Source organism: Alnus glutinosa, chromosome 14, assembly GCF_958979055.1.
Source record: "Alnus glutinosa chromosome 14, dhAlnGlut1.1, whole genome shotgun sequence".
Classification (NCBI taxonomy): domain Eukaryota; kingdom Viridiplantae; phylum Streptophyta; class Magnoliopsida; order Fagales; family Betulaceae; genus Alnus; species Alnus glutinosa.
Genome location: NC_084899.1, coordinates 7,520,503 through 7,544,628, shown reverse-complemented (window position 1 = coordinate 7,544,628; position 24,126 = coordinate 7,520,503). Strand labels below are relative to the sequence as shown.

At 35.5% G+C, this 24,126-nt stretch overlaps 1 protein-coding gene and 1 long non-coding RNA gene across 2 annotated transcripts; both read right to left on the bottom strand.

Moving 5' to 3' along the window:
- Positions 1–2,443: 2,443 nt before the first annotated feature.
- On the bottom strand, positions 2,444–4,490 carry LOC133856645 (umecyanin-like). The gene is made up of 2 exons (XM_062291705.1): positions 4,212–4,490; positions 2,444–2,921 (listed from the first exon to the last, which is right to left on the bottom strand). The coding sequence occupies exons 1-2, from the start codon at positions 4,393–4,395 to the stop codon at positions 2,578–2,580; spliced, it is 528 nt and encodes a 175-aa protein (XP_062147689.1). The 5' UTR covers positions 4,396–4,490; the 3' UTR covers positions 2,444–2,577.
- Positions 4,491–10,700: 6,210 nt separating this feature from the next.
- On the bottom strand, positions 10,701–11,824 carry LOC133856874 (uncharacterized). The gene is made up of 2 exons (XR_009898246.1): positions 11,695–11,824; positions 10,701–10,851 (listed from the first exon to the last, which is right to left on the bottom strand). It is a non-coding gene; the product is annotated as an uncharacterized LOC133856874 (long non-coding RNA).
- Between the last annotated feature and the right edge of the window lie 12,302 nt (positions 11,825–24,126).

Genomic DNA, 24,126 nt, shown 5'->3' with positions numbered 1-24,126 from the left:
AACGTTTTGCTACATTGGTACCCTTAAGTGAAAAAGCGGTATAGTTGGGTACCCTTTTGTGAAGTTATCCCTAATTATTATCTTTGAGAAGTTCCCAAATCGAAAAAGGCACTACTTGTAGAAAGCGAGAAATATGAGAAGTAGAAAGACATAAAACCCTCATACATATTGCCCCAAAGATATCAATTAAGAAAAACAAAAAGAGATGAGAAATGTTTTATAAGATGAGGGTACGTATGTGGAGAAGATAGTTTTGGCCTAAAAAGTTTAAGAAGAAAGCGTTTGATACCATTGTTATGATGGGGCACAACCATTGAAGGAGGTTCTGCCAAACATTTAAATTTCTGACTTGGCGTTTCAGCAACAAGTGATTTAAATTTTTATTTGAAATGTAACTATTTCTCTCATGCATTTATTACTACTATACCTTTAGTTAATTGTTCTAGCAAGTCTTATAAATCTTTGTGCCTTTAAGAGAGGAAGTTGACAAACCTAACCCTAGTGGACTTGGGATGCTACAGAGTTGCATTGGATGATTGGTCCTCAAATTTTGAAGAAGCTTCTACCATTGTGGTGAAAAGCTAAACCCAATCTCTAAGTTTGTTTTTAAGCATAATTTTTACTCTGTATACTGTATTTTAATATGCTTAGCTACTTTTTATAATTTCATGATGTTAAAGTAATAACTTTGGGAGTGCTATAGATAACCTGAGATCCGATGTGAACAGTCAGTCGAAGGAGCAAAGCATAGAGCCTAAATTTAATATTTATTATACTAGTAAAGAGAGTATACCTATGCATAAAAGTTATCGATTTAAAAATTTGATTTTTTGTTAATAAAGAAACCATATAAAAACACATCAAACTACATTTTAATGCACTTTTCTCGGATCATTAGCAAATAATTAAGATTTGCAAGATATGGGTTAGAATACTTATTTCTTTTATCGATACTTGTCACGTATGCTTGTGTTTAACGCTTTATAACTTGATGAATGATTATTGTTGGATCTTCTAGGATTGTAATCAATTGTCTTAAAGGTTTGCGATTAGGTTGAAGGGCAGGGTTTTGGTTTTGTACATATTAGAGAGTGTCGAACGTTTGACCATTGAACAATCAACATTGGCAGAAACTTGTAATTAGGGTTTTTAAATGTTAGATTCGAGTTTACATAACTTCAGTAGGATTCCATGTGTAAGCTTAAGGTTTCCAGTATTGTATACGCCTAATATTAGAATGTGATTTGTTGTGTAGTGAAGTTAGGATGTCTGAGATTGAGAATGATTGACGAAGGTAAGTAAATGCTAACAGAACGGATAAATGTTTTACCATACGATATGTTTATTTAAAATTGCACTTTTATTAAGTAATTATGTTACGAACCTAATGTTTTTAACAAATGTTTATTAGTGGTCACTATACACGGACATTATTAGTAGCATGGACCACTCAGGGTCAGACCTAGTCAACCTACTAGTAATGTATGATATGAGTGCTTCATTGGGGCACCGATGTTAAACTATACATCTCTCGCGACAGCACCAACCTTATCGAGAACGGGTTAAATGCTCGAACAGACCATATAGAGGAAAGTTATGACTATGTATAAGATTTCCATTATCATGATTTCATTTTAATGCGAATTGTCTTTGGGATATGCATACACTGTTTCAAAATAAACTAATTTTTCGTAGGGGCATAATAACAAAAGCAACTTGGTAATTTTGTAAAACCCTTATCATCTTCAATTACCAAAGTTCAAGAGATATATTTTGTCAATTGAGCCTCATTGCATATCAAGTTTTGTGATAATTTAATTACTAAGTCGTTGATTTACCCAATTATTTTTCCACTTGTAAAAAATCTTGGTTCTTTGCATATTAGTAGGTATGTTAGATTGTTGAGTTAAGTATTTACTAGGATGAAGATGCGGGGTAAATGGTCTATATCGTCAAGTTTACATAGATTAGTTAGAAGTTGTTAAATAATGTAGTATTAATTTCTCTTTGGAAGCTCTAAGTTTGTATCGATGATATTTAATGACATTTCGGAAGATATTTTAGTTTGTCTCAGATCATTATTTTCCGCTTTACTGATCCACGATTAAGGGTTCATTTGGTTAAAAAATAATAACAATAATTTTTTTAGTTAAAAAATGTTCAAAATTGGATTTTAGAGAAAGCTTGAAAATGAAACTTTTAGAAGACTTTCGTTTTTTTATTTTTTTTATAGGTTAAAATTCTATTTTCCAATGCAATGCCAAATGCATTCTAAAGGGCTTTAGTTGCTGATCGACGCTCTAAATTAAGGCAAAAGGTTTTTTTTTTTTTTTTTCCTCTAGATCGAAGTCAAACAGTTTCGATCAAACACGAGTCAATCGTCTTGCATGTATTAAGAAGTTATTTAATTACATATCGAAAAGATTCATTCATACACAAATAATATCATCAAATGGAAATTGTGTATATATGAAGTGACAAAACCCACATAAGCTCACTTAAAAAAAAAAAAAAAAAACAAACAAACAAACAAACAAAACTATGAGATAGACAAGAAAAAAAAAAGAAAAAAAGAAACTAAAATAGATAAAAGATAGGTAAGGCAATGGTCATGAGAATAAGAAGGAAAGTAGAAGCTTGAGATGAGGCAGATGAAGCACTCGGTGGAGGCGGAGGTGCTGATGTAACTCCGGTTGGAGGTGGTAGAGTGCCGGAGGAAGCCTTGACAGTAATGGCTAACTTTTGTCCCTTGGAGCAGTGCTGTGGGAAGGTACAGATGAAGTAGTAGCTTACGTTGGAATTGAGGGTGAAATTGGCTGGTCCAGTGGTTATACGGGTGATAGTAGTGTTTGTGTTGCAGGCATTAAAAGCGACTTGGCTAACTGTCGCAAGATCATGTACTCCAGTGGTGAAGTTGAAGACTGCAAAAATAGCAAAATTATCACCAAATATATTAAATTTCCTATTGATTTTGGAATAGCAAAAGCATCAAAGACTATATTTAGAAGACTCCAAAGTAAAGTTAAAACCAATAAAATTTTGGACTGTTCAGCTTGTTTTCCATGCATATATTATACATAATTGGGAAAAATCATATATATATATATATATAGTGATGCAAGGGGATCCGAGTCAGAAGATGCTGAGTTGTCAGATTGCACATTGATGGCGTTGGATTACCTGGAGCAGGCAGATTAGCGCAAGATTGGCAATAAATCGTGATCTAGCCTAATTGGGGCAATTTCCGAGTGCGCTGCAATATTTTTGGCATAACTTTGGCTACGAGTATCCGATTCGCGCATATGACTCAATTCGGAAAGCTATTTTCGGCCCGCACGTCGTGGCCACCCAGCTATGCTCGGTGCGCCTCGTTTCGAGCCCAAAATCCACTGTTTTCCCTTTAAAAACCCTAATTTTAGATTTTTTTTTTCCTTTTATGGTAACTTTTCGTTTATTGTTTAGGAGGTGATTCTGAGTCTGATTTGGTTCAGATTTTTGGCAACCAACTTATTTTGTTCTATATTTTGTTTTATTAAGGTTTGTAGGGTTTTGCTATTTTTGGCAATTTTCAACTATATTAGATCGGCTTGTGGGCGTTTTGAAACAAATGATTGAATATTGATATTTTTCTCAGAGTTTGTCTCTGTATTTTGAGGATAATTATTCTATTTTCTTCCTTGCAAACTGTCCATTGAATAGTCTGTATCTAATGGTGCCATATGTCACATGTATCTCAATTGACACGCTAGCATCTATATCATTACCTAATATCACTGCCATATCATTAAACGACAAGTCATCCATAGAAAAAACAAAACAAAACAAAAAACAAAATACCCAACTCCAAAAACAAAAAACAATCTCCTTCGTCATCCTAATGTTCTAGATTTGTAGTACTATTAGAGGAAATCTGTTATCTTTGATGTTGACATTGATTTTGGGTGCTGGCATGGACCTTGACGTGTGAAATGAAATACACGTGACAGATGAAAAACCGTTAACTTTGACAGTAAAGCCATAGAGGGATCAATTTAAAATTTGGACAAAATTTAAAGACCTTATTCTTGAAATTGAAAACTCAAGAACTAAATCCAAATCGTATGGAAACTTTAGGGCTAAATATAATTTTTCCGTACATAATTCAGCAAATAGAGAGGCCATAGAAAAATGATGGAATATAGGTTTCTGTATGTGTAGAGGAGCTAGCTCACCCAGAATATCACCAACTGAAAAGTTATGCTTGGCAGCCCAGGAGGTGTAAAAGGTGGCGCCGCCGGAAGGATTCCAACCAGTGGTATCTCCTACAACATATTGGGCAGCTTGTGTTCTAGGTAGCACAGTTGCTGCTGCAATCAGAGCTACAACAAGAAGTGTCAGGTTCATTGTTGCAGCCATCTGTCTGTTTTCTCACCAAGTCAGGTCGCCCCTATACACTCTTTTGTGTCTTGGCTTTCTGGGTCTGAGAGACGGTGAGGCTTGGAAGGCCTTCTGTTCCTCTTGGATATATATAATAAAGTACGAAAGTCAATGCTTGAACCGGTATTCATCCAAGAAATAAAAAATAAAAAATAAAAATGCTTGAACCAGTAGTACCATCAGAGTCATCAAAAGAAGCCAATGGAGAGAAGGGATCAGCAAATTCGAAACATTGAAAAATTAAAAAATCCCTATCAATCTCTCCATGTATCCTTGTCCGTGCATGCGACACTCCATACCACACATTATCATTAGTTTTTATGCTACTTGTTAGTGCGATTGATATTTTGAGAAGTCTTTTAATAAACTCATAATATAACATGTTGAGACACGACCCAACCCAAAAGCTTAATCCTATAGGTTTAGGCTCAACTATGATATATTAATCACTCACATTTTGGCCCAACCGTCCTCTTTCCCCGATTAAGTTAATGTGAGTTGCAACTTAATTAAAGAAACTAGACCTGTAAAATCACCAATTATTTTAAAAGTTAAACTAGTAAGTAATAATGAATTTAATCATTTAATTAATTCTTGAACACTCCCCCTCACTTGTGAAGTTTTGGTTAGCCGTTGCTATACCAAACGTTGGGACATACCTCGTTTTTTAGTAGGGTTTGCTCGAAACCTAACAATTGAAGATGTTGAAGACAACGCTTCTCTAATAATTTTCTTAAGGAGCAATGATCGGGATCGAGTCCTTAATTAGGCTAAGCGCATGGAATATCAGTGGTTGTCACTTTGGGAATGTTTAGCATGTAGAATGGTCATTCCATTGAAAAATGAAATAGCTATTACTAAAAATGAAAGAAGTTAGAATGTAATAGCTATTCATATTCATTAATTTGTTTTAACAATGGAATAGAATTCTGAATATGCATTCCACTCTTTGGTTTGATGCAATACGATGGGGAATACAATCATATTGTAATCAAAATTCTTAAAACGCCCTTAGAATATAATTATCATTTACATTTTTCAAGAAAGTTCTGGACGTGAGAAAATGAAGGATCGAGCAAAGATACGTCTGTATATGTAAAGCATGTTTTGTTTTAAGTATGTTGCTTACTATTATAATCTGCTAGAAAATGTATTGTATGGTAACAGTATGTAAATATAGCTGGTTTAATATTTGAGGATGATAGTAGAAAAGGCCAGTAACATGTTCAATTTCATTATTTCAGGTAAAGCAGAAAATTAAAAGTCTCTCTCATTTTGATTCCAGGAAATGTATTTTACATTGGAGTTTACCTCAAACGCTTTTATTGTTTTCAGAAATTGAGCATCTATGTTAAGGAAGTTATTTAAGTCAATTTTGTATTTGTTGTTTTCAGTAAATTAAAACAAAAGAGAAAGAAATTTTATAAGAACACAAGGCCTCATGTCACATGCACTGACAGTTTGATTAGAAGTTTTTATTTACGTACTGAGCTGTGGACTTATAGCTTCATCTATAAAATTATTATAGATATAGCCGCATTCGATGCATGCAGATGTGCCCGAGTGGAACGTGCGACATGACTGGATGGCCAGGCTTGTAATTTGTGTATATAATTGTTGGAGATGCCAAACTTATATGTCCGCCTTTATATGATATATTCTTTTGGCCTTCCCGTACTCGTAGACTTGGGACCCGATTATTTAACGCTACATGTTATGTTAAATTAACTTTCTTTCCTTTCTGTCATGTCTTTCTTAACTTTAATTTTATTAATGCCTTTCTTGAATGATCTCGACTTAAATCCTGAATTAAGTAAAAAAAAAAAAAAATCCTGAATTGAGATTTCGTATGTTTGGCAAAAGGGCACATTAACAGAAATGGAAAAATGTATTAATGTCTTTGATTTGAAATAAGAGATCAGTTTCACTTGAGCAAGGAAATAGATATGCATGCTCTCCCCTTAAAAAAAAATATCAAAAAAAAAATAATGAAATATAATAGAGAAAAAGAAAAAGCCATATATTTAAGCATATATTATTGCTTTTAACTTGAGAAGTAATGGATACAAATAATAATTGGCATCACATGAATCGGTTTAGATGAAATCACAAGAGTTTGGTCAAATCAGGCATATCTAAACAACTCCCATTAGGCCATTAGTCAGAAGAATGAAAATGATATAATATACACGTGAAGCCCATGAATATCACATCAATTCAATAGCGTGTCCCAGCATGCTATGGATCATCCTACCTCCACTAGTAGTCCCACCCACATGTTATTCTTCTTTTTCTCTTTATGAAGAAGCATGAACCTGCAAACTTCTTTTCTGAGTTTTTTTAATCTTTTCATCTGTGACTCTTGAACATTTCTAGCAGCTAGTCTTGAATCATTCTCTGAAAACAAAGCTTTGATGACTTTGTTCGATCTTTAATATATATGGTTGCTTTAATATATTGCTTGGCCTTCCTAACATTCTTTTGCAACTAGCAGTCCTTTTGGCCCTAATATGCACGTTGTCTTACCAAAAAAATTCAAAAATATCCTATCTTCAACCCTACCTTCAGGATGTAAATAAATAAAGTAGAACAGATTTTGATGCAGAAACTGAGGCGAAACCAGGACCATATCTAAGTCTTTCAGTTTGACTTTTCAACAATATACTGGTTGGGAAGAAGAGATAGCCTCTTGCAAGTTTGCATAAAATACTTAATAATATTGCCAGGGTTACTGTCAGTAAGAATTGAATATGATCGAGAAGTTTGCTTTGAAGAAAATTTTCTTTTATTTTTTTTGGGAAAGTAAAGAAACTTTATTTTAGATTGTAGTGGGACCCGGCCCTCAAGGTTCCCGACATGGGAAGCTACATGAATTCACAAGATAAATTAAAGAATGATATTAGTCCCAGAACTGTGCCTTAATTACCTAATAAGGCGTTGCTGATCAGTTACACCTGTACCAAGTAGCTAAATACAAAATTCAAAATGAAGATGGGAGGCTTTTGTATGTTCTGGAAAAGGCAGATGAAGTAGGTCCAAGTTCAACAGGTTGCTGGCTTGGGCAAGAAATTTCTTTTCTTTTTCTTGTCCTATTCAATTGTGGAGAAGGTGAAAGGGAAAGGGAAGATTATGAAATACAAATAAAGACCGGATAACCCAAACAAGAACCCCCAGAATAGCAAGGAATTAATCAGTGCGAATAAACCTAAAACTATTGAAAATTGGTCAAATAAATGACCAGGCATGTTGGGCGAACTGGAAGCAACAAATGGCGGTTTGCAGAGGCAATGAGGTTGTTTGGCAAAGACAGGTACAGAACAGAGTAGTAGGGTTGTTAATTTTAAAATTAATAAAAAATGATGATGTGATATAAAGTAAAAAGAAATTTGTATAGAAAAGTGAAAAAATTTTGTATTTTAGTAAATTATTTATTTGAATAGTAATAAAAAAATTATTGATGTGATATAAAAAGTGAAAAAAAAATGAAAATGTTTTAACGTGGATTGTTGGAAAAAATGAAAAAGTGAGAAAAAGTGTAGTGAATAGTGTCGAGCACTATCGTGTACCGTTTCGGTGCTTAGCAAACAAGACCAATGTTGCAGAAGCAGAACAACCTACACAACGACTGTAGCAACACTGCAAAAATTCATATATTTCTGATCGGTTTAAAACCGTCCAGAACAAGTGAAAAACCATCAGGAATCAATTCTTTACGGTTTATTCAGGACGGTTTCAAACCGTCCGAATTATAGTATCAGGAAAATTAATTCTTGACTGTTTGGACAAAACCTTTCTAAATTAATTCTGGCCGGTTTTGCCCAAACTGTCCATAATCATTAATTTTTTTTATTTTTTTTTAATCCTTTTTTTTTAATCCATGCGTGAGTTTGAATATGAAATTATTATTATTATTATTATTATTTGCCCTGCAGTCATAGCTTCTAGGTTCTCCCGGAAATCCACCGAAAATCACTGGGTTCATCTCCCTCGATCATTTGCAAATCTAAATATTTCCACTTGATCTTGCTGGCACCTCCAAGAGACAAATAAAACCTGGCACCGAAAATCACTGAAAATCACTGGGTTCATCTCCCGAGTCTTTAAAAAAATTCTTCACAAATCAAACCCAAAAATTTTCACAACCCCTTTTTTCAGCCGTGAATCATCACAATCTAAACCCAAAACAAACACAAAATGTAAATCAAACCTAAGAATTTCACTTACCCAAAAAAAAAGGGGATTTCTTGTTTTGGTACCGATAAAACGCCGGAATCCAAGCTTCCTGGCTTCACCAGTGCCGGGCTGTGACCCACTGGCCCAGGCACTGTCCAAAGCCCCAAACGTTGACGGAGCCATAGTTGCTGGTGGCCCGTCCGGTGGTTTGGAAGAGAGTGGTGACGAGGAGGCCGGAGGGGGGGATCTGGTGGAGCTCAAACCAGGAGAGGCAACGCAGGAGGACATGGTAGCTGAAGACGTGGTCGAGGGAGCTGTAGGAGAGGCCATGCGTGAGGAGGTCAGAGGAGGAGAGGTAAGGGTTGGGGACGACGAGGAGCGTGAGGGAGGTGCGGTGATGAGGGAAAGAAGAAGAAAAAAAAGCAGAAGAGAAAAGGAGAGAAAGAAGAGGAAATGAAGAAAAGGGGGGAGGCGTCACATGAATTCTGCAGGCACAATAATGACCCATTGACAGGTACGATAACTATTCCGCCATGTGAATTCGTGAAATTTGTTGACGGATCTAATTTGTCTGAAAATTTACCTTTCCAAACAGTTTAGTCCAATCCGTTTGAAAATTTACATTTTCAGACGGTTTGTCACAAACCGTCAACATGCGAATTTCATGACGATTTTAAAAGAAATTATCGTGATTTCTTTTTTTACTAACCTTTTTAGAAAACCGTCTGTAAATTTTTTAATTCTTGACGTTTTTCAGAAAAGCGTCATTCAAAATTTAACTCTAGACAATTTTTAAAACCGTCTAGAATTACTCCTTTTGTAGTGCAAGCAAAAGGACGCTCCACGGTAAGGAAAATAGAACTAATGATGGTTGGATCTGAGTCGCCGAATAGAAGCTTCACCACGATGTCCAATATTAAGGGTATTACTTGGCAAAGAAAGTTTGGTGGAGACCAAAACGCCAATTGCAACTAGTTCTGGGGCCCTCTAGAGGCAAAAATAAGGTATCAACTTTTGAGATCCAATGAGGAAATACAGGGGAAGCCATTGATTTGACGCTTGGATCAAAAAGAGTTAGTTAAAGTGGCAGCACTTGCTACATGAGCGCGCTAGGGTGGTGCATGTGATACACGCGCTGGAGCGGGCAATGTCGGCATGAGATGCAGACGCCAATGGTGCTAGAAGAGAGGCATGTGGGCAATGCGTTTTCTGTCGAGACATAAGTCAACAAAACGCATTTACCTCTTCCTCACTAAAGGCACCAATATGAACAAAAATAGAACTAGAATCAGGTGCGGAAATGGTCGCCTCTATCGTAGAAGTATGATTGGTAAAAAGCTTGGTTACACCTCACGAACAACCTCCTCTACCTCTCGTAAGACAACCATGAAGTCTATAACAAGTCTTACGAGTATGTCAGGACCTATTATAGTGGTCACAAATTAAAATAATTTGTCTTTGTTTTAAGATTTCATTGAGATGCACTAACTAGGACTGATTGTTCCTATGAAATGGAATAGAGTAAACTGATACGACGACTCTCCTCATTTTAGACATGACAATGTCTCCCTCGATGAAGGAAGAGATTCCTTTCTCGAAATATGGACACGAACTAGATCATACTTTGAGTTCAAACCAACCAAGAAACCCGTAAATGATCCACTGTTCAATCACTCATAATCTTTTGCTGCATGTGTGGCACACTCAATCTAAATATTTTGATAATGATCCAATTCCTACCGCAAAGCAGAGAGTTAATGAAAATAGGTAGCTACATACCATTGGCCTTGGATTGTCCCATGTATTCACTATTTCAATTCATAAATTTGTATTGCAACATTCCTCATTTTCGAATATGTCTAAGTTGTTGCATTCCAAATCTCCTTTATCGTGCAAAAAAATAAGTATCATCGACTAATCTGATAGCATAGAGTGCAATAACCAAGACGTAATTTTTGAATTTTTTACTTTCCACTTATCATAAGTAGGATTGTAACGCCCCCAAACTGCTATGGGTTAGGTTCGTCACTTTTCTCTTTAAACTGCAAAGATTCGTAAGGTCTGCCAAATATCTTAACTAATATGCTGATTTAAATAAATAAAAATAATAATGGTTTCAAAATCTCAGAGTTTTTAATAAATGCGGAAACGGTCATTTAATTGTAAAAATACAATAACTGAAAATTATGGGGTAATATAAATGAAATGTCCTAATGCATTCCTAGATCCCATCCCGGCCACCTACGTCTCTCTGTTCATATCCTGAAAACAAAAACAAAATAAGGGGTGAGCACAAAAAAACATGCTCAGTAAGGAATCCTCAACCATAAAACAGTTGAGTTAAATTCTTTTGAAAATCTTCAAACAATTGTCAAAAAAAAACTTCTTTTAAATATCTCCAAAACATTTGTCAAAAACTCCCTTTTTATACACAAGATAATATATATATATATATATATATATATATATATATATATATTTGAAATAATCATTACTCATAGTATGCCCAATACACTATTACGCCCTGTGTACGTAGGGTTGCGCGGTCGTTGCTGTGACCTTGGGTGAGTAACGCGGTTTACCTGTGGCCACAGGCCCCACCCCCGTCAGCTAATTAATTGAAGTGCACTTAGACTGACATAGAGACAGATACCGCTGTCACTAAGCGAACCAGCGGGTGCGCTTCCATCTCGAGCTACGGTACCGAGCTAAATCTTGAAGGGTCTCGAATCTCTGCGGGTCTAGGGCCCAAATAATAGTCTCCTCCACACACGTACCCTTTTCAAAAATATTTCTCCTTTATATATAACTCAAAGAGTTTTCTCCCAAAACTTTCTCATTCTTTTCTTGTATAACTTCTCACAAAATTTCTCATTCTTTATTAGTATATATAGGGCAACGTGTTGGAGGGTTTTTTACTCAAAATCACGATTTCAAGAATATCATTTTTATACTCAAAACTTTCATATCAAAACCAACAAATCCTTTATATAAATAAAATAATTTGAAATACCGAATCAAAATAATCAAATTCGAAATTTTGCAAACAAAGGAATATAATTAAAGTAATATAATAATTTGAGAAGGGGTAAAGGGTTCCCTTACTTGGACTTTCCCTTAGCATCGGGATCGAGCTTTTACCAAAATACTTCCTAGCTCACACTTCAAGCCTTAAACCACACAAAACTACACAAATCTCACAATTTTCTCTCTTGGCCTTAGGTGTGTGTGTGAGTGAAGCTTGATGGGTATTGTGTTCCATTTTGGGTTCTATTTATAAGAGAATAAATGGTTAGGATCAAGTAGACACATTTTGATCCAATGGATGGGAATTAACCTTACCTACCTCAATGCACTCAAAAATGCACTCAAAATTACCTACCACAATGCACTCAAAAATGCACTCAAAAATGCACTCAAACTTACCTACCACAATGCACTCAAAAATGCACTCAAACTTACCTACCATAATGCACTCAACCTTACCTACCACAATGCACTCAAATTTACCTATCACAATGCACTCAACTTTAATATATTATTCTAACATTATTATTATTATTATTATTTAACCATTCTCATTGCTAGACCAATTTACTATGCCTAGTTTCTCACTCAAGGAAATTACTATTATCTCAAAGATGGGTTGGGTTTGTAGATAGCAAATGAAATGGGTTGGGTTAAGTTCAAAGATGGCCCAATAATGAATAATGTGAATTTAACATGTGAAATGTGGGTTGGGTTTGTAGATAGCAATTGGAATGGGTTGGGTTAAGTCCAAAGATAGCCCATTAAAGAATAATATGAATTTCCGTCCAGAACAGGGGTCCTATTTTTCACGGATGCTTTCGGGTACCAAATAAAGTCCAAAAATTATGAAATTTGGAGGGTAGCTAGAGGACTTTAAGACGAGCGTCCAGAATTTTGAATCGACCAAAACGGAGTTCGTTTGACCCTGTTTTCGTTATTCCAAAGTTTAAGGTCTGTTTTAAGTTTTTATCAAATTGCAAACAAAATACATATTTATTTTCATAAATAATCGTAGTTATTCTTTCTCCTTATAAAAATGTTTTAAAATTAATTTAAACCATTATAATTTATGTCCTAAAAATTTGGGGCGCTACATTCTTCCCCCCTTAACAGAATTTCGTCCCCGAAATTCGTAAACTATAAAGTTTTCTCCAAACAAAGAAACTAATGCATATTTTATACTATCTTGTCATAACTATGACTTCCAATGTAACCATCACTATCCACATCGCTTCCATTTCCATTAGAAAATCCTTAAACGTTATTTCTAAATTCAACTGTTCCTATCCTCAAGTAAGACAGTCTTAATTCTTCAAACCTCAAAAACATAGATCATATCCTAGACACGTAAATCAAATCAATCATAACTATCCTTAATATCATGACAAAGGTATAAAGGCTTAAGATCAGGTCCTACAATATAATCTTTATTTCCTTTATCAACAAAAGTGTGTAAGATAATAACATTCCAAATCTTGTCTCTAATCATAGGTAAACCTCAAATTATAATCAGGCAATATCCTTGCATTCCATTGCAAGATTTAACCTCGAAGTATACATCATTTAATCATCAACGGTATACTTAATATCTATTAATGATGCAGAAATTCTAAGATCATCAAGTATGAACATCAAGTCTGTAAATCAGCAAATTTCAAATTCAAGACTTAAACCTCAAATAACATAATCATTTTCCTTAATCATATCAACTGATATATAATTGATTCCATTTACCGCCATGTAGTATTTCTCACTTTCCAAAAATCAACTAAGCATCAATATCAGAAATGTATCGAAACCTAGTCTCCACAGTATTATCCCATAAAAATTATTCTGGTCCAAATAAACCTCAAAATAGGATTTAATCATAACATGTTGTTTTCCAACAATAATTGTGCAAATCATATTTCTATAACACCAAAAATTCCTCCAATAACAAAATCATATATTTCTAGTTCCGTAAATTCAGAATTGCCTTAACCTATCATCAAAATCCGTAATCACTGGCTACTATCATAGAATTGACATTAATCTTTTAAACCTCAAACTCATCCCATATAAATCAGATTGGAAATCTTTCTTTAGAATCCCGACAGTTCATCAAAATTTCAATATACTCAAAAGTACTCGAATCAGCCAAAACATATCATATTCATACTTCAAAACATCATCATAATTGAAAATCTAAACTTCATTTAAGAAATCCTCATTACAGGAAAAATTTCTTGTATAACATTTCCTTTGTGCAGATGTTTCCAGATAGTCTTGGTGGAAAGCTTGCTAAATGGAAACATGGAATCCAGGAAGGAAAGTCAAGTCAAGGCAAGCAATCCGGAAAGGATATGAGTGTGGTACTCATATCGTAGTGCTCTCTCTCTTCTGTCATAGATCGCCATCACCGGATTGAAAGTAGATGCCAGAAATGTTTATGGTGATGCGAAGGAAGAGAAAGATACTTCATCTCAGAAGCGTGATCAAGGATAATCTTGCTTCTGGATGATATGATCAAAAATAATCTTGCTTCGATGTTTGTGAATCTGGTTGTGATGCTGCATTTTTCTAACTTTAGGTTTGGAAATTTGGTTATGAAATTTTCATCTTCCCTCTCAGGAAGCGATGAAAGCTCAGACCATAAGAAAAATTTTGGCTCTCAAAGTATGAAGGGTTGAGAGTTCAGAGGTGTGCTTTGCAATGGAGAAGATGAGCGAATTTATAGAGAAAATTTGAGAAGGGTCGATGCAAGTGGTATCGACAGTGGATCGAAAAATCTTCCTACCTTTCTCGAAACGCTCATCCAGCTCATTCTCGAGATGCTCTTCCACGTCTGCTAGGCACGAAAAGTGCGGCGCGAAATCCGGAAAAGTCTTGGTGAATTCGGAATTCGAGAAGGTGAAAATGGTGAAAGTTGAAAAAGAAAGAAGTCTCGTGATTCGAGAGCTGTCTGCTAGTGGTAGTGGCAGCTACGCTCAGAATGACGTTTGATTAGATTGTGTCTCGTTCACTGATTAAGTCCTCTTTTCTTCAGATCTTTTCCAATAACCGCTTCATTTCTATCTTTTCTCCTTCAGGTTCTTTGAGGAGTATCATCATTTCCTTAGTTTCTAAAAATGGCTTCCTCATCCTCTCAAAATAATTTTGATCTAAATGATGCGCCTGTAGTACCAGAAATTTGGCGTCCCTTGTTCCTATCTCAGAGAGGTCCTCTTCTGACAAATGATTCGGTGATGCTGAATGATGCAGTAGCTGCATCCGTAGCTCAAGGCATCATGACTCCTCGAGATGAAAAGTTGTTGGCGGATAGGACTGATGCTCAAGCCATCAATGACTCTTTGGCTTTCAGTATTCAGGGCGCTTCCTCTGTTGCAAATATGGCTCGACGTCTCCAAGTCCGGGGAAATGAAATTCAAGTGCTGAAAGCTCAACGTTCGACTTTGCAGGGAATGTATATGGACTTTAGGCGAAGAAATCGGGTTCTCCAACAAGAGAATAAAAAACTGAAGAAGGTGGTAGATTCGTATGCGAAAGATTTGGAAAAGAGGTATGCTGACTTGGAGCAAAATACCAAACGTCTCCAAGAACAACACCAGGATCTCTTGCGTGCAGTCCAAGAGCTTAGGGTTTTCCGCTCTGAGGCTTAGCCAGGTATTCTATTTGATCTAGCATTTCTTTACTAACAAAAATAAATAACTAACTGCAGTACTTATGAAATACTCGCAGGTATAAGCATACCTAACTCTCCGGGAATGATGCAGAAACGGTCCGATTTGCAAGTCTATGGTTTTTCTTTAAATCCAAAGTGGTTCATCTTATAAGACAATTATTATTCTCTATGTACTATTCTTATCATCTAATATGTCTGTAATCCTTTGAACTATGATCTTAAACTCGGGTATAATCCTTATGGTACTATGTTCTTCTTTCTATTTCTGCATAATTACTATCATCCTCAAATTGCAATAGATTAAAATCTTAGTATTACTCCAACTTAGTTATGCAGTTAATCAATACTTAGATCTGCTAATGATAAACTTATCTGCCAAGCAAGGATATCTAAGAAAATCAATGAATCACTTAATCAAAATTTTATTTAACTTAAGCTCTAGAAAGACCTCAAATATATTCTCCAAAGTTCGTCAGATGAAAATAATCTCTCCAAAAATCATTAAATCATTTGATCAACTAATTTCCTCATATAAATCAGTAATCTCCAAAAATCAATGTGTTATCAACATCTAATAATCAATTATCATATTCCTGTAGCCTGATTTAGGAACAACTTCCTTTTGTCCTTCACATAGCATTACTCACTTTTCTAAAATTCAACTAGGCATCAATATAAGTGGTATATCATAACCTATTCTCCATATATGTTCATCAATAGGGGTTGAAGTTTCCTTCCATTAGGAAATTCTTTAACATAAGTCTAAGTCTAACCATTCTTATCTTCAAGTAGACGATAGTCGTTTATTCCTTAGACCTCAAACACGTAAATCACATCAGGAAAATCACACTAAGCATCACTATAAATCAAGATATGGTTTACCTCAATCATCCTCAAATGTGATAATTAGAGCATTCCTCAAACTTAAGATCTTCCGAAAGATTCATCTTATCATGTGGATTATCTTATCCTCTAGAAAACTTCAATAATTCCTTAACTTTACTAAAGTTATCTGATCACAAAAATATAATTGCTTCAAATATCCTCAATTTACTCGATCAACTTATTCTCTTATATGTCCTTAAAACACATGAATCAGTATCTATAGATTAAGTGTCCATCTCTAAAAGGATACTATATTCCAGATCATAAATATCTTTGTTTACATCCTATAGTAAATCAAGAAATCTCTAAACTTCAATATAATCACTAAGCACATAAAATATCTACGTGATGCTTAATATATTTATTGACTTAATATCCATAAATCTGCCAAGTTATTAAGCATCCGAATTTCTATAATCTTTATCTCTAAAAGCATTTCATAAATCATGACTATACCTCAAAATATTGTGGTCATCAATACCTAATCATCCATAACAAGTTGGTTTATAACCGATGAAATTTGCTATTCCTCGAGAAAGATTGTACAACTTAACACTTAGTTAAACAGGTCTTAAAAACCTATCATACTTTGATACTGATCATAACTTACTCCTTAGTATTGATTCCAACTTAGAGACTTCAACCTTAATAAGATCAATCCTAGGCTTCACAAAGTCAAACTGCTATGATGCAATTCCCTACGGGGTAGCTACTGCTAGGTCTACATCTAACTACTCAGACATCAAGTTATAGTCTCGTGAAAAAGAGTATGACATAATTGAATGCGTTGTACCAGAGTCAAAGAGCACAGTAATCTGGTGGAATGAAATCAAAAGTGTGCCCGTCACTACTTCGTTTGACGCGGCTACATCATCTGGAGTTAGGGTATATACATGTGCAGGCGTAGTATTCCGTTGTTCCCCTGCAATCCTTAGCGAGGTGTTAAAAAAAAAAAAAAATAGGGAATGATTCCCTAGCACTGAATACAAAACTAGAAAGAACGGACTCTGCTAGGCCGGAATGTGATTCCCCATTACCCCACTAAGTCTATCTTAATGATCTAGCTCCTAAAGTCTACAGAACCTTATAACCTTTGCTCTGATACCAAAACTGTAACGCCCCCAAACCGCTATGGGTTAGGTTCGTCACTTTTCTCTTTAAACTGCAAAGATTCGTAAGGTCTGCCAAATATCTTAACTAATATGCTGATTTAAATAAATAAAAATAATAATGGTTTCAAAATCTCAGAGTTTTTAATAAATGCGGAAACGGTCATTTAATTGTAAAAATACAATAACTGAAAATTATGGGGTAATATAAATGAAATGTCCTAATGCATTCCTAAATCCCATCCCGGCCACCTACGTCTCTCTGTTCATATCCTGAAAACAAAAACAAAATAAGGGGTGAGCACAAAAAAAACATGCTCAGTAAGGAATCCTCAACCATAAAACAGTTGAGTTAAATTCTTTTGAAAATCTTCAAACAATTGTCAAAAAAAAACTTCTTTTAAATATCTCCAAAACATTTGTCAAAAACTCCCTTTTATAAATCTCCAAAACATTTGTCAAAAACTCCCTTTTTATACACAAGATAATATATATATATATATATATATATATATATATATATATATATATATATATATATATATATATATATATATATATATTTGAAATAATCATTACTCATAGTATGCCCAATACACTATTACGCCCTGTGTACGTAGGGTTGCGCATTCGTTGCTGTGACCTTGGGTGAGTAACGCGGTTTACCTGTGGCCACAGGCCCCACCCCCGTCAGCTAATTAATTGAAGTGCACTTAGACTGACATAGAGACAGATACCGCTGTCACTAAGCGAACCAGCGGGTGCGCTTCCATCTCGAGCTACGGTACCGAGCTAAATCTTGAAGGGTCTCGAATCTCTGCGGGTCTAGGGCCCAAATAATAGTCTCCTCCACACACGTGCCCTTTTCAAAAATATTTCTCCTTTATATATAACTCAAAGAGTTTTCTCCCAAAACTTTCTCATTCTTTTCTTGTATAACTTCTCATTCTTTATTAGTATATATAGGGCAACGTGTTGGAGGGTTTTTTACTCAAAATCACGATTTCAAGAATATCATTTTTATACTCAAAACTTTCATATCAAAACCAACAAATCATTTATATAAATAAAATAATTTGAAATACCGAATCAAAATAATCAAATTCAAAATTTTACAAACAAAGGAATATAATTAAAGTAATATAATAATTTGAGAAGGGGTAAAGGGTTCCCTTACTTGGACTTTCCCTTAGCATCGGGATCGAGCTTTTACCAAAATACTTCCTAGCTCACACTTCAAGCCTTAAACCACACAAAACTACACAAATCTCACAATTTTCTCTCTTGGCCTTAGGTGTGTGTGTGAGTGAAGCTTGATGGGTATTGTGTTCCATTTTGGGTTCTATTTATAAGAGAATAAATGGTTAGGATCAAGTAGACACATTTTGATCCAATGGATGGGAATTAACCTTACCTACCTCAATGCACTCAAAAATGCACTCAAAATTACCTACCACAATGCACTCAAAAATGCACTCAAAAATGCACTCAAACTTACCTACCACAATGCACTCAAAAATGCACTCAAACTTACCTACCATAATGCACTCAACCTTACCTACCACAATGCACTCAAATTTACCTATCACAATGCACTCAACTTTAATATATTATTCTAACATTATTATTATTATTATTATTTAACCATTCTCATTGCTAGACCAATTTACTATGCCTAGTTTCTCACTCAAGGAAATTACTATTATCTCAAAGATGGGTTGGGTTTGTAGATAGCAAATGAAATGGGTTGGGTTAAGTTCAAAGATGGCCCAATAATGAATAATGTGAATTTAACATGTGAAATGTGGGTTGGGTTTGTAGATAGCAATTGGAATGGGTTGGGTTAAGTCCAAAGATAGCCCATTAAAAAATAATATGAATTTCCGTCCAGAACAGGGGTCCTATTTTTCACGGATGCTTTCGGGTATCAAATAAAGTCCAAAAATTATGAAATTTGGAGGGTAGCTAGAGGACTTTAAGACGAGCGTCCAGAATTTTGAATCGACCAAAACGGAGTTCGTTTGACCCTGTTTTCGTTATTCCAAAGTTTAAGGTCTGTTTTAAGTTTTTATCAAATTGCAAACAAAATACATATTTATTTTCATAAATAATCGTAGTTATTCTTTCTCCTTATAAAAATGTTTTAAAATTAATTTAAACCATTATAATTTATGTCCTAAAAATTTGGGGCGCTACAAGGATCATCTAACGTAGGATTGAACATTTTACTATTCAAATATCTCGTTTTTCCTCTACTCTTTATATATAACACGGGCGACTAAGGTAATTAAGCCCATGAAACTTCCAAAGTTCACAGTTATGATTGAAGAGTTAGATTTTCACTATGGTAAGTCACTTGACATTATTCATTTGTATGATTTTCTGAAATCTGACTCGTTTCTGACCTCTTGAGTTCCAACATCCAACCATATAGTTCCAATCCACAACACTCGATCTCAAGAAATAAATAATGCAGCAATCAAAACTAGAATCCATATATCAAAACATCACATTCAACTAACAAGCAACATCTCCTTTTTTTCTTTTCTTTTTCTTTTTTCTTTTTTAACAGCTGCTAAACGATCTGTCATTTAGATGTTGTATCCATTGTTTGACCCGCTGTTGAAAGACTTCTCGTTTTGCTCAATGCTATACGGCATGTATTTTTGGCCATGCTTACAATCTTTCGTTTTCCATCAACACCTAAAACGACCTGTCATTTTTCTCCCCAATTAGAACTACTATCCGTACAGTTGACTTCAGTGGCCATACAGTATTGTGTTTCCTAATTATTTTTTTGAGTAATTTTCTAGAATTCAATTGGAAATAATAAACCAAGAAAAGAGGGAAAAATAATACAGAACATAAAAGAGTTTGAAAAGAGAACACCAAAAAATTAGAGTTCTCATCCTATTCATGTAGTATTATAATAGCCTCACATGGTACAAATACATAAATACCTTCCAATATTATAATAATAAGGTAACTTAAAAATAACACATCAACACAAACCACCTCAAATCAATTTCTTTCTCTCTTTGCTTCCCTCTTTTCATATTTTATATTTGGAAAAACTGCAATTTACCCCCCTGATGTTTACACGAATTTGCAATCTTGGTACCAATGTTTAGATTGCTTTAATTGCACCCAAGAAAGTTGAAACAATTTTCAATCCACCCTATTTCCGTCCAATTGTTCCGTCTGATGAGACGGAAATGGACCCATGTGCGCGGCATGTGACTTATATGCAGATAACCGGACGAAAATACCCTCCAAAAAATTGAGTCGTTGTTTTCAAAATTAAAAAAGACCAGTCCTTGTGTCCGCTTAAAAGCTTAAAAGCTTAAAAACTCAGAAACCACTTTCAAATGCAAAGTAAAAACCCGAAAAACATCCTGGGAGACGGAAGAAGGAACCAACAACAAATTTTTGATTTAGGATTCCTTTGCGGATTATCATCAACACACAGATTTAAGCCAAAATCGACTTTGGGCTAAGGGGTGTCGTGATTAAACCGACCGAAGTGGGTGTTCAATCAAGGTATGTTCAAATAAAAAGACTCCTCTTTTAAATTTAGGGTTTTGTGCAAAAGTAAGTTACGTCGTTTTTGTGTTATGAAATCTTTTAAATTCATTCGATAATTCTTTTATTTTGTCTTGAATGAAGCGAAAGAACCGAACTAAAATGTGCTTAGGGTTCCGTCGTTTTTTGGGTTATGAAATCTTTGTTTTATTCAGAAGATGATTTCAATGATTGGCTTTGTATATTTTTTATTGAAAAGTTGCTTTCACTTACTGGGTCCGTGTGTTTTGTTGAATTTCAATTACCTTTTGTGGCTTTGTATGATGATGGGACCATGTGCTTTGCTTTTACATGTGCATGATGTGCTGCTTTGTGTTGATTTGGTGTTTAAAAAACATTAGTTGTCCCCATCAAGAGAAAATGGTACATGATTATGTCTGTGTGTGTAGTTAGTTGGTGTATTGTCTGTTTAAAAAACAACAGTGGTCAGATGAGAAAAATGGTGCCCATGTGTGAAGTTAGTTGCTATATTGTGTGTTCAAAAAAAAGTAGTGGTCCCCAGATGAGAAGTTGTGGTTGTGTATACAACTTGCTGTGTTGTGGTCCCCATATGTCACTTAATGTGTTGTTAGCCTTTATTTCATTTTACAACATGTCACTTACTATGTTTTATTAAATTTACCTCGTAGGATGGCACACAATAAACTAGTGGTTGAGGTCCATTTTGGGGGTAGGTTTGACCGGAGTTTTGGGTGTGAGTATACGGGTGGTGAAGTTGAACTGCACAAAGATAGTGTTGACCTTGATAAACTATCTTTCTTTGAAATTGAAGATATATGTAAAGAATATGGATATAAGTTAGGGGATTTAATGTATTTTAAAGACCCCGTGAAGAGTCTTGTTGATGGGTTGCATTTAATTACTTCAGACCATGATGTGCTTTTCCTGTCTGCTTGCCATGATGGGCATGCCATTTTGCAATTATATATTGTGTCTTTTGAGGATGGAGGAGGTGATGAAGAGGATAGTCAAGATGATAATGAATATGGAGGTAGGGTTGATTTGGATGATCCTTGGTGGGATGATAAGCTTACTGATACTGAAGACGTATTTGATGTTGGTGTTGATAGTGCTAGACCCTTTAATGTACAACCTGATAATCCTAGGGTTGAACAAGGTAATGTAGAGGATAATGAAGGGGGTAATGATGAGAATAGTGAAGAGGGTGGTAATGATGATAATGAAGATGATGTAGACCACATTGAAGTTGGTCATGATGACGATGACAATAACTCTGATATGGCTAGAAGTGACATACTTGTCTCACCAGTAGTTAGTGATGAAGAAGTTGAAAATTCTGAGTCAAGAGGGTCTGAGTTCCATGCAGTTGACCTTGGGGATCCAAGTTTGGAAGTTAAGATGAGATTCCCAGATATACAGACATTTAGGGAGGCTGTTAGGGTGTTCAATCTGAACAGGGGGAAGGACATTACCTTTACAAAAAATGAGAGAAAAAAGTATATTGTTGTATGTAAAGAACCAAAGTGTAATTATAGAGTGTATGCTAGATAGGTGGATGATGAAGCTCCATTCCAGATAATCAGCCTTCAAGGTAGACATGTGTGCGACAGGCAATTTAGGAACTCAATTGTAAACTCTACATGGTTAGCCGATAAACTGATTGATAAGTTTAGAGTTCAGCTCGACATGCCATTACATGTGATACAGAATGAAGTGAAAGAAAGATGGAGGATAGATGTGAATCCGAGCATGATGTATAGGGCAAGAATCAAGGCTAATAAAAAATATATGGCAAGCATGGGGGTCAGTATGCGACCTTGTGGGACTATTGTGAGACCTTAAGAGCAACCAACACAGGAAGTTGTGTTGTGATGAAAGTGGATAGGACAGTACCTGAGGTGAATCCAAGGTTTCAAAGACTATATTGTTCTTTGGCAGCCATGAAGAAGGGCTTTTTGGAAGGTTGCAGGCCTGTGATAGGGGTGGATGGGTGTTTCCTTAAAGGACCATTTAAGGGGCAACTTCTAGCTGCAGTTGGACGCAATGGCAATGATAACATGTATCCGATTGCATATGCCGTAGTTGAAGCTGAGACTAAGGACAGCTGGATCTGGTTTTTGGAAACCCTAGTGTCCGATCTTGGGAACCATGAGCGGCATGGCAGGCCAACATTTATTTCAGATCGACAGAAGGTAAGTCATGGTTAGTGCCCCGTGTGATTTCATTTTATTTTAAAATGTTTAACATTCTTAATCTAATGTTGTGGTTTTTTGATTGTAGGGTCTAATGCCAGCCTTTGATTATGTCATGCCAACTGTCGATCACAGGATTTGTGTAAGACATCTTTATGCGAACTATAGGGACATTGGGGGGCATAGAGGAATTGCCCGAAAGGAGAAGTTATGGGCTACAGCTTCTGCATACACTGAAGGGGATTTTCTAAGGGTAATGGGTGAGCTGAAGAGAATGAAGAGTGATGCCCATGAGTACTTGGCCAAAATTGATCCTAGTACATGGTCAAGAGCATGGTTTGCTACAGATTCAAGGTGTGACCTTCTGTAGAATAATATATGTGAGTGTTTTAACTCATACATTCTAAAGGCTCGCAATAAGCATATCTTGACCATGCTGGAGCAGATACGAAAAAAGTTGATGAGGAGATACCAGGCTAAGAGGGATGGCATTTAAAGTTTGATAGGGAAGTTAACTCCTAAAATCCAAAATAAGTTGGATGCAATACGGAATGAATCAATGGACTGTGTTGCCCTATATGCTGGTGATGACATGTTTGAAGTGACTGGTCCAGATGGTAGACAATTTGTAGTCAACATGAGGAGAAAAAGTTGTGGTTGTAGAGTGTGGGAAATGTCTGAAATCCCTTATGTGCATGCATGTGCTGCTATTCGACATAGTTGTAAGAATGCAGAGGATTATGTTGATGAGTACTTCACTGTGGAGATGTACAAGAAAGCATATGAGCCAGTTTATACCCAATGCTTAGTCAGGAGCAGTGGATACCAACCCCGCATGACAAGTTGGAACCCCCAGTATCAAGAGTGGCCCCAGGTAGACCAAAGAAGGTAAGAAAAAGGCAAGTTGATGAACGTAGAGATCCGAAAAATCCAAACAGAATGAGAAAATTTGGTGCAAGGAAGAAATGTTCCATGTGTAAGGGCAGAGGGCACAATAAAAGGGCATGTCCAATGAGAAGTACCCAAGCAAGTGTTGTGTTGCCTACCCCACCTACAGCCAGTGTGAGTTTATTAATCTTTATTATCCTTTATTTTTTATTATGTACTATATGCATAC